General features: G+C 39.5%; 1 protein-coding gene across 4 annotated transcripts in view; it reads left to right on the top strand.

Moving 5' to 3' along the window:
* Usp32 (Ubiquitin specific protease 32) overlaps window positions 1-12,147 on the top strand; it is a 186,135-nt gene that overhangs the window by 85,145 nt on the left and 88,843 nt on the right. For 2 of the 4 annotated variants that reach the window (XM_067115460.1, XM_067115459.1), the window contains exons 11-12: window positions 3,203-3,388; window positions 7,315-7,450. In XM_067115460.1, the coding sequence (XP_066971561.1) occupies window positions 3,203-3,388; window positions 7,315-7,450 (322 nt within the window). The remainder of the gene's footprint in view (window positions 1-3,202; window positions 3,389-7,314; window positions 7,451-12,147) is intronic. The other 2 variants (XM_067115461.1, XM_067115463.1) reach the window with 1 other exon arrangement.

Below are 12,147 nucleotides of genomic sequence, written 5' to 3'. Positions count from 1 at the left end.
AAGGAAGAAATGTCTAAGGACACATCTTTCTCCTGGCTTCATGAAGCGATCAAAGGAGCTACTCGGCAGCTGGCGACAACGATACCAGTACTTTCCACCCGAGAGCTCACGAAGTCAATGGATTGGTCCATCCCTTGCATTCCGGAAGTTTCTGTCGGTCTGGAAGCAAGATATGGTCTCACAGACCACACTCTTGTCTTCCTGTGGTCTTGCCCACAGGCCCTCGGAACCTTTTTTCCTTGGCCCTGTGGTGGCTGCTCAACAAGTTGTGTTTTCTTACCCGGCTCCTTCAAGAGAACTAGTAACATCTTGCCTAAGGTGTTGGTTCTGAAAGTGAAAAGGGTACCAAGAGTGACTGGCCTCTTTTCCTCTTCCATCCCCATCCTCCTACTTCTCCTCCTTCAGGATGAGAATAGGACTTGAACTGATACTTGCTGGATCTGGTGTCTGATGCACTAAGACTACACATTGAGCACCTGTTCTATTTTTCTTCTAGAATCATAGAAGCAATTCTGCTCCTTCCTGTAGCAAGGGGAGGAAGGAGAGACTGGCAGTAAGGGAAACCCTATCTCAGGTTTTCCTTACTGCCTCTGACTCTAGATTCTACCCAGCCTATTTTGTATGAGTTACGTCTCCTCACTCATGCGAAAAGGTCCAGTATCTGACATTTGATCTTGCAGTTCCTACACTCCGATCAATATGTCAGAGGCATGGTACTCCTCCTCGCTCTTTTGACCAGGAGGAGTAGCCCAGGTGTGCAGAACTCCAGTCAGTTCAAGAGACTCACTCAGACTGATGGTTTGTATATCGTGTCGCAACAAATCACAATTTTTAAAAGAAAATTGTATTTTTCCTAATTATACAAACCTGAGGTCCTTTACATTACATTTTATGCCCACTTCATGCCACCCCTCAATCTGAACCTGGACCAAAAGGCAAACTGGAATGTTTACATCTGGGCAGGCAGGTATTCCCGCCTACTTGACGGTAGTTACTGCCTAACCACCTTGTTCAAGAGTTTAACAGCCGTGTCCAGCTTTGCTGTAAGTAATTCCTAATGTAAAGGACCCCAGGTTTGTATAGTTAGGAAAAATGCAGTTTACTTTCAAAAATTGAGATATTTTCATATCATTTCATGACTAAATGTATTTTTTGTGATAAACTATTAAGATACTCAGGTATAAGCATTTTTGGAAATTTTTATGTTTGAACTATCAAAATAAGCATTTTTAGGGGTTTTAAGTATTCGCGGATTTGAGCTATTCCCGGGGGTCTGGTATGCATCTGTCGCAAATCCGGGGTCCACTGTATATTTAAAAAAGACCGTAAGCTTGGAACGATGTAACCCCAGGCCAACATAACCCATGGACTGCCTGTATAGTGTTTTAGGATGATTGTAGTCCCTAACCCCCGTGAATACAGGGGGTCGACTGTATTGAAGAGGTGTGACCATAAAATGCCAAGATTCATTGCTAGAGTGCAGTGATAACATTGTATCATGAATGATGAATTGGTGAAGAGATGTTTGTGTCCATCAGTTAGAAAATAGTTGGCAATCTCAGGGATTGAGATGCTTTTGACATGTAACAAGAAGGGTTTAGAAACAATCAAGAAAGCACAAAGGACAAAGGTGTATGCAAAGGCTCAAGAAATTAGGGAGAAAAGGGGCAGATGATATAAACCTGAAGGAAAAGAGGCTGAAAATGCACAGAAAAGAGGGGAGCAGAGAGAACTGTTCCTTTGCGTAAACCTCCTTTAAAAGGTTCATGATGATAGTGTTCTCTCCTCTCCTCTCCTCCAATGGGCACATTTTTCAGTGTCATAGTTAAAATTGATTTGTAAAAGCAGGTGAATACTTCTAATATCAGGATGTCTTCCTCATCTTTGAAGTGCTATTCTACTCCAGATGTTTTGTTTGCCACCTTTAATAATGCATAGTGGCCAAACTTGAAAAGTTTGCATCTATAAAAAAATAAAAATTGAATAGAAGGCCCAGACAATATACAATATATGTTGTATGATTGAACAGGAAAATGTTGATTGAACACAAAGGATGTCCTCATGTTTTGAAATGTCATTGCATTCATCTTTCCCAAATTTTCATTACAGTATGTGCTGTCTGTTATAAAGTGATGAAAATATTCTTAGCTTCCCCACATGTTTATTAAGAGTTCTTAGCAGCAGCTTATGTAAGCTTAAAATGTTCAGTTGATTTAGTCAAGTGTGAATGAATGTGAAATGTTTGATAAATTCAGCTAAATTTAGTTAGCTTAGCCCATGTCCTGTAATTCTTTTCATTCAGAAAAGTTTTCCAGTAATGTAATTGTGCTAAAGTGACAGCTTATGTACTAAAGAAGGCTGTAGGTGGTGTACGCTCACAAAATATTACTTCAATTTGATGTTTTGTGTTTTCTGTCTGCTCATTCTGTGTGATTTTCTTTTTATGCTATAACAGTTGTCAAATGAAAGATAACCTTTCTTTCATGTTTTTTTATTTACATGACTAACAGTTGCTGAGCAGTTTGTATAAATACAGAAAGTGGTGTGGTTTGACAGGAAGTGACTGACCTTTTCATTAGGGAATGCCTTCAAGATATTCAGAAGATAGTGTATTGAATCTTCAGAAGACAAGTAGTATACAAAGCAATTGTGCATACCTGTGGTGCTTGAAGTATTTAGCAGAAAATATGGATTAATGGCAAGCTTTAATATTACATTTCCTCTAATGTTATGTATGTCCAACGTAACTAAACCTCATTGTTGGAAAAAACCCTGATATAGAACAGGGTGTGTAACTAAAATAATTCCAACTGAAAGAATAGTATTGCTTAACAGTATGTACCGTGCAGGTACTTCTGATTCCTTGTATATTAAGTTGATGAGCATAATACAGTTTCATTTTCTAAGCACTTAGTTATTTGAAATCTATTCACCTGGAAGCACATCTCTATTTGTAGGATGGATGAGAAGAGAGGAAGTTGGCTAAACTACTAATGTTCATTTTTTTGTCATTATGTTTATAAACCAAAACATTTCTCTCTCTTTGTTTTGTTTTTGTTGTTGTGAAATTGTATTTTTTATGAGTTTCATGTTATATTTTTTTATCTGACAAACTAATGAAACCATGGGTCATGGTTTTGATATAAAAGTCATATTGAATTGAAAAATGTAACTTTGTCAGTAATGTTTCAACTTATTGTAGGAGTGTGTTGGTGACAAGTATAAACAGTTTGGGTTTAGCCGACTCTGTCTCTCTGGCAAGTCTGGAAAGCGAGGGCTCATCTGGGTCTCGTCACAATTCGCTTCAGCGTCATTCACAGGCTGGTTCCAGTCCGAGAAAGAATTTTAGTTCTGGCAACTTGGCTGTTTATAATCATGAAGCCAGCAGGTACATTATTTTGGTGCTGTATTTATGTATTTTTTTTTGCACATGCAGCAGATTATATTGCTGTCCCTCTTTGTTCACGTTAATTAGGTTCCCAGGCCCCTTCAGATTGCCAAATCTCACAAATGCCTGCCACAGCCTACCCTATGATACAATAAATTATCCTGAAAGGCAGGATTAATTATTTTTAAAGACACCTTACCATATCAGAGCAGGGTGTCCTTTGTAAAGTATGCCTTGCATAGTTCACTTTAGACAGTACCAGAGGTTCTTTGCAATGCCCCTATTGCCCCAGCTACATTTCTTTCTAACTCTTATTCTCCATCCATTTCCTTGATCTTTATATGAGAGTAAGAAAGGTTCTCTTACCTTACAAAGTTGAATTTTAACCAAGTTATTACATGCAAGTTTCATAAAGGTTATTTTGCACCTTGTGTAATGTCCAGAGTTTCTTCAGTAAAAATTATTGCAGAATATTCTTTGAATTAGTCGTTTCTAAGCACAAATATGTCTTACAATTTTCTTCATGAAAGAAAGACAAAAATTTGTGAGTACTTTTTGATATACAGATTTCAGTTTGTTCCATCACAAACCCACCAGTCATATGAAGCCCACATTCACTGTCTGAATGGCCTCAAACATGTCTTAATATGCCTTATAGACACAATAAACAGTTTTGGCAGAAGAACTGAAAGGCAATCTCAGACATGTCTTAGTATGTCTTATAGACACAAGATTATTGTTAACATACAGTTTTGGCAGAAGAACTAAAAGCAATCTTTTAAGCAAGTGGTTGACCTTTTCAGCCCAGATCCATTGTTTATGTTTCTGTGTTGTAGCCAGCACAGGTACAAGAATCTCCATGTTTTGCTTTAACTGTTTGTAAAGCCATTGTCATATATTTTCATTTGGATCATTACACTCTTTTGACCTCCTTTTCTTAACCTTAACATTTTCTTCATCGTATATCAAAATATATCATAATAACTATCTTTAATCTAGCCATCATCCTTTATTTTCTATTTATTTTTACATTGAATTTGTGAATTTTGCTCCTCTTGTCTTTTGTGCATATTTCAAGTATTCTTAACAATTCTGTGCAGTTTTCCCTTAATTTTTATATAAAAGTATATCTTAGTTTTACCAGACCACTGAGCTGATTAACAGCTCTCCTAGGGCTGGCCCGAAGAATCAGACTTATTTACATGGCTAAGAACCAATTGGTTACTTAGCAACAGGACCTACAGCTTATTGTGGAATCCGAACCACATTATAGTGAGAAATGAATTTGTCACCAGAAATAAATTCCTCTAATTCTTCATTAGCCGGCTAGAGACTCGAACTCGGGCCTAGCGAATGCTGGCCCACAACTCTGTCGACTTGCCCAAATTTTATATACCTAATATCTTGGTTACACTAACTACCCAAAAATTTGGACTGTAGCTAGTGCTAAGATGTGAGTCCATTGGCTTACCTCATGTTTGCTGTTTGTATAGTACTGGTGATGTGTATTTAACCTGTTTTCCAGGGTTAATTTTCCTATAATTTTATATAATTTGAAGTTGTGTTTTGCCAGCTGTCAGTTCAACTTTTTCTTCTGGACCATAATTGGCTTTAATTTTATCCGGCTTTTTGGCAGTGCAAGTGCATGCCCAAAATTTTGTTATTTACATTGTGCATTGTATGTACAGATGTTTCAATTGAAGTATACTTGAAGCAAGCAGCAGGGAGGTTCATAAATGTCACTGACTTCTGAGTGAGAGAAAACTAGGGTAGGTAAATCTGTGCTTGCAGCACAAAAGGTACCAGCTTGAGAGCTGAAGTTTTTTGTTTGAATGATGTTTACATTCACACTCCCAATGTATTATTATGCACTGGAAGCTGGCCACCATGCTTCATAATTATGACCTCAGTACTTAGATCTTTCTATGTTCGATATGATCAGGCAGGTGGAAGATCAGAGCCTCCAACTGCACCAAGTTGTTGCTGGTTTCTCCATTTTGACTACAATAGAATTGTTATCCGAACCCATTTCTGGTTGTTATTGGGCCATCCCAGAGCCCTGTCATCCTTTTGAATAGACTGCTATATCAGCCAAATCCACAGGATCCACAAAAACCGTCCTCCTCACCTGAAGGTTATCTAGTGGAACTCGGAGGTAAAAGCTTTTCAGAAGTTGTTGCTGTAGCAATTTCCCATTCCTGCCAACCCTCGACCATTACTTGTTCACTGTGAAATGGGGCAGATTCTTTTGTTGGTTTGGTGAAAGGGATATCAGTACACTTAATTCTTCTATTCATCTAATTGCAGACTTCATCTAGATCTCCAGAAGTTGTTAGTGTGCAGTGAAAGGCTACAGAGTAACCCTTGCTCAAGGGCTGGAACTTAGGGTATTGAAGTGAATGCATCCAGGGTCCTCAGAAGAATCTTCCTTCACCTCAAGATGGGTCTTTCTTGTGGGGTTATCCAGCCATCAAAATGGAACCTTCTTAGACCTCATAAGCCTCACCAGAGCCCTTTATGAGCCACCTTAAGAAATGTTTCTTATTTTATGCCACCAATAAAATTTTATTCCTTTTGGTTTTTTTGTGTTCAGGGTATGTGGATGAGTTGCATGCTGTGTTTGTCAGTATCCCACATAAAAGAGGTGGTCTATAGCTAGCATGTTTTTCACTCCTTTTTCATCAGCAGCACCAAGGTGGCTGATGCTCATGATCAAATAACTGTTCCAGTTTCCATTTCAATTTTGGTATCCAACAATGCAGATTGCTTTCTTCAGTCCTGTGAGAGCTATCCAACATTATCTCAGGAGGACTAGGCACTTATAAGTTAGGGCCTTAGGGTCTTCTTGTCAGCTAATCATTGGAGGAAACATGTCTTCAAGAACACAGTGCCCCACAGGCTGAAGCTTGTCATTCTTCAGGCATATTCAGATATTTAAGAAGATAGTGTTGGCCCAGTAAGAGTGACTATTCAAGAAATCAAGACCTTTCCCTAGCCTGCAAAGAAACATTGGGATTTCAGCCATCCTGAATTCAAGTATATGGAAATGCCAATAAACCCTTGCCAGTAAAGAAATGGGGTTTGTACTTATTGAGGCAGCTGCTCGCGGGGGACTAATTTTTAATTTTTTTTGTGGTGGAAGATGTAATGTATTCCTCTTTCTCATCTTGCATTTAACTGTCACCATTATTCATTTGTCATTCATTTTCAAGAGACATACTCTTATGGAGTCATGAGTATCAGTGTCTCACCAGAATGATTACTTGGTCTCTGCACCCTATTTTTGATGTACTGTACCTTAAGTCAAAACTAATTATGCAACTGTTCAGGTATTCAGCTACTTACAGTACCCCATGAGTTCCACTGTATCCATTTGACCATTACAAAGGTTTGCAATTGAAACTGCTCAACCTCTTTCCTTGTTTTGCTTTGGACTCTGTGATTGATGGGTTTGATATGAAAATTTTCAGGAAATCTATCAAACATGTACTAAAAGCCCACCTCCCACCCCTTTGTTTATGCTGTATCACCTGTATACTGCGCAAAACAGTGAGGTGGCCTGTATGCAGTTGCTCCTAGGTACTCTACCCCTTTGATCTGCTTTACATCTAAAAGTCCAGAGGGAATGAAGTGTTCATGCGGATATGAAGTAGATACACTTCTTGAAGTGGCTCATAAAAGTGCTCAAGTGAATGAAGCTTATAAGGTCTAAGGAGGTCCCATTTTGGATTTCTGGAATACCTTATATGATCACTGAGTTTGTATAAAAAAAAATGTTTTCTGTTGGAGACTTATTTTTTATGCTTGGAAGTTTTTTCAGTGGTAACACAAGTTCACAGGGCTAATTGAATTTTCTTTATTTTTTTATTTGTTGGCTTGTAAAGTGTTAAATTTCCCCTTGTTCATTTTGCTTTTCACTTTTGCAGAAGCAGCAGTACGTCGAGTCCAAGTCACTCACCCAGGTTAACAAGGCGTGCTGCAACTAGTCCAGGGCCATTGATAATGCCATCAAGACCACCTGCTATTGACAACTCTCCTCTTGTTGAACCAAATGCAAATAAAGTAAGCATGTTACGAATTTTTAATACTGTACTGAGTACTGAATCCACCTTGATCACTGTAGATTTCTTATTGTGTGTAACAGGCATGAGTGAAATAGCATGAATGCTTAATTTAAAAAGAAAAATTATTTGGGCTCCAGTCAATATGTAAGTGGCAGAAAGGCTTGTTGATTTATTAATTCCTTTTCAGTACCAGAGGGGCCTCAACATTGTTAGGTTTAAATATTTTTTTTGTCGTTATTTCTAACATATGTGTCATTGCAATAACTGCAGCAATAAGAAGAGTAACAAACTATTTTATATCCTAATTTTGTTGTGTAGGATGTCTGGTTAACAAAAATGGAACAACTTGAATTTTGAAGAAACTTTGACCTTCAACTTGCAATGCTGAAGCTCCTTTTTGAAAGCTAGAGTCATAATTTTACATTACATGAAGCTTGTACACCATTTTGTCATTACATTGCCTTTTGAGCTAACCAAACAGTGGTTACATAGGAGATACCTGTACAGGCAGTCCCCGGTTATTGGCAGGCTCGGTTATCAGCAATCTGGTTTTACAGCCCTTATCTAGCAATGAAAATCGGCGATTTTTGGCACCGATTTCTGCTTATCGGCATTGATAATGAGATATTAGCTACCTAACAGAGGCGCCAATTTTCGGTTATCGGTGATTTTCGCTAATCATCACGCCGTTGGAACGGAACCCCCGCCGATTACCAGGTACTGCCTGTACAGTAATTGGTTTACAGTGGACCCCCCTTTTATGCCCTTCACTTTTTCATGCTTCACTTTGTTGCAGATTTTTGTGGAACATATCTTTCAATTTTACATGTGAACTTTCACCAATTCACAGATTTTTTCATAGAGCAATATTCATTAATTTAGCAGATGTTCCAGCCAGAGAGTTGATGCACTTTCCTTCGTTGGATGAGAGAGATTCTGGACATTTAGGGACGCATTTCCAGCATAGGCTTTGTCACTTCCACACTCGCACGTTTGTGACTTAGTCACCATAGTTCCAGATACCCATGGACACGACCGGGTTCAATGTTTGTCTTCCTATGTTCAAGAACATCCAGCCAAAGAAATGATGCACAATCCCTTGATGTATGTGAGGGATTCTGCACGACCATGGACGTGTTTCCACCCAAGGACTGTTGTTGACTCGATGTTCAAATGTCTGTGACATTAGTCACTGTCTTTCCACGCTCTTCCAGAAGGCCCTCTGATCTTTATTCATGCTTTCACGACTTGTCCTGTCGCACGTCCGAGTCTGTGAAAACACGCACGTACATGCAGTTGGTTCATCCCAGTCAGTTGTCTCATAAGTTCAGACATGATAGCTTGGACATACGGCCGTATATCGACACATGGCCGTCACGGGGCGGGGGGGGGTGGAAGTTGTCTCAATATGGCGTGTCCAGGAACGGACCGTCGTCCTCGCTCAAGTGAAAGTTGAGAAGAGAATGGGATGGCCTACGGTCATGCCACGTTGAAGCATTGTTTCCTGTCCGTTTTCCACCGAGTTCATTCTGTCGAGTGAAGAGCATTGATATAACTTCAGTTATATCAATGCTGATAGGCGAGTCGGCATTCAAACAAAAGATCAAATGGCTGCCTGGATAACTGTCTAGTACACTTGTTCTCCACCAGGTGTGTTTCACATGTTTTAGCTCATGTCAGAATTCTTGTCCCCATTGTGTATTCCATGGCTGTTTGCTGCTGTCACGGTACTGTACATTTATTTTTCCTAGGATGCCTCCACTGTAATCAAGGCTAAGAATGTCAGGTTCTGTAGAAATAATTACTATATTAGAAGGATGTTGATTTTTTAGGAGATACACATTGTTTACGCTGGCTGCAATGGTATAAAGTGTGATCTTGAGAATAGATGTGAGGAAGTAGGGATTTTCAAAGGACTTTCTGCTTAAGTTCTCAGGGCGATGTCGTTCTGTGCCCTTCATCACCTGTCTCCATTTTTCACGCTCATAGTCTCATATTTTACGTTAGCCAAAAGATCGTTTTGGTAAACGTTAGTCTTCACCATGTATGTGATTTCTGACATCATCGGCACCTAGTATGAGGTTGTTAGCACCAATAGGACTAATTATATAGTCATAGACAGTTTTATTAAAATAATGTGTCTGTAGCAAGTTTTACTTACTCTGATGTTATGTCGACTCAGTCTATTGTTTAACCAGGCTCTTCATCTTTTGCTTTTTCTAAATCCTTTTCTGCTAGCCTGTTCCTCTTTCTCCATCAAAAGGCACTTGTTTGTTCTTACGTACATTTTCTTCAGCTATCGGCAAATCTCTACTTCTGCCTTGATTCATATTTCGCTTTCTAAATCTTCCACGGTTACAGTATCTTCTGTTGTTTTCAAGCTAGATATTTTAGCTACCAAGCTTTCTAAGTATGTCTCATATGGGAATGCTGTCAAGTCTGTTGACTAGCTTTTGGACAAGGCGGGAGAATCGTTGTAACTCCTCTTCCCCCCCGCCTCCCAGCATTTCCCATATTCTTTTCGCTCCACATTTTCTTTTGCCTAGCTGACTCGTGTTGGACTCAGCTGAGTTGCTTCAGACGGTGTTTCCTTGTCTCCCTTTCATCAAGTCGTGGATGCAATGCAGGTACCTGGTTGCTATCACTAGGTGTCTCTTCCTGTCGCCAGGTGTCGTCTCATGTAGCCAGCTGTCTCTTCCTGTTGCCCTCAGGGGGAAGAAGAGTTTGAATTGAGGTTTTCTTTCAGTTTGATCGGCATTTGCTGAAGTGTTGTGCTTCATGTATCCTCATTTAGTTGAGGAAGAAGACCACATACAGAATAGGTCTCATTGTCTTCGAGTATTTTGGTGCCCTTTAAGTATTAGAGCACGTTTCATAGTTTTTTCGTTCTTGGGCGCAAAAAGCTCCCTTATGTCTTCATTGGCTTGTTTTCTGGTTTTTTATGAAGTGACAGAGCACCGCCTCTTCCGGTACAGGCACTTACTTGGTGTTTAAACTTTCTTGGGTAGAAGATTCAGTTTTCTTTTCTCTTTCCTGTGAAGAGATAAACTCGAGACTGACAAGTTCTTTGGACATGCTGAAATGAAGTCTCAGTTTAGATTGTTGAAGTTTTTATCTTTTATTGAACTTTTGCTCAGTATATTGCCTCTTTTTTTTGTCAGCTTAGAGGTTGAGGTGCCAGATTGATGTGTTTTTGGTGCCAGCTTAGGGAGTTTGTGAAGCCAGCTTTAAGGGTTTTGGCACCAGCAGGAGTTTAGGGTCAAAGAGTGATAGTTTTTAACTCATTTCTGATGCTGCAGGTTAATGTTATCATGCTTATTCTAGCTTGTTTGGGAAGAAGTGAGAACACTTATGCTCCTATCTGTAGGAAAGGCTTATGCTGCACAGGTTAAGACAGTAAGGGAGTACATATTGGTACAAGTCTTATTTTATACCTTTTGGGGGTAAGTTCAGCCCTCAGGTTCTGGTAGATGGCCAATTGCAGGCCGATTGGCATGCTTGGAGAGACTTAGGAGCAGAGCCTTACATGGTGGAGGCAGTGAAGGAGAATTATGATTTTTTTGGGTTACCCTCCACTGGTTTAGTCTCCTCTTATGGTCTTGTCTTTTGGAGACCAACAGGTTCGATACACAAACAAGCAATTGGGCTGTAATGACTAACGAGAGGTGACAAACAAAGGAGGAAGGAGCAAAACAAAACCAAAAAGTAACCTTAATATTAATTTATTATTTACAAAATTTACAAGAGAGTCAGGTCCAGGAGAGAAAAAAACTTAAAATGGCCAAATCAGTAAATAAACACATGAGACAGCAACATAAAATTCACGTAATTAAAGGATTCAAAAGAATCATAATAATACACAGGCAGCATATCATAAATAACAATAGCAACAATAAATAATGAACAAGCAGCATAAAGGAATAAATCAAGAGCTGTAAAACCAGCACTGCAGGACAACTAAACAGAGCCGACACGACAACCGTCTAGTCCTCAGGAACAGTTCTCCAACACTGGACGCCCATGACAGAGTCAAGATGACAACCATTGCGTCCAAAAAATACTCTCCGCTGCTTTGTGCCGAGACTGCTGCTGCCCTGGACCTGACTGACGAAGTCTGACACCATCCAACAGACATCAGCTCGCCAGCAAGAAAAACAAACACAATCAAAGGAGGCAACAAGGGAACAATCGGGCAACGATTGTTCTCACGTATATCACACTGTTGAGGTGATGATGCATGTCCCTCACCACAGTGAACACATTTAGGTTCTGTCCCTCACCACAGTGAACCTAAATGTGTTCACTGTGGTGAGGGACATGCATCATCATCTCAACAGTGTGATATATATTTATTTGAAAAAGAAATTCAGGCGTTAAGAGTGATGGAAAGGATAACGTTTAAGGAAGCAAGAGAGAGAGCAAAAGCTAAGATTGTAAGACCTGATCTAAGTTTTGCCTCAGTAGTAGCAAAACTTAAAAACCAACAGAAAGAGACAAATAAACTAACCAAAATAAGAAGCACAAAGGTAGAGTCAAAAAAAGAAATGCTGAAAAGACGCCTAACAGATTCATCAGAATCTATTGATGGTGGTAATGCAAAGACAAGGTTCAGTGGAACCAACAAGGAAGACGTCAACATAGAGCTAAGAAAAATTGAAGTTTCAGTTGAGACACACCCTCCACCATCTGCCTCTT

This window comes from Macrobrachium rosenbergii, chromosome 13 (assembly GCF_040412425.1).
Source record: "Macrobrachium rosenbergii isolate ZJJX-2024 chromosome 13, ASM4041242v1, whole genome shotgun sequence".
NCBI lineage: Eukaryota > Metazoa > Arthropoda > Malacostraca > Decapoda > Palaemonidae > Macrobrachium > Macrobrachium rosenbergii.
The sequence above is the reverse complement of the archived record's forward strand: the minus strand, read 5'-3'. Positions and strand labels throughout refer to the sequence as shown.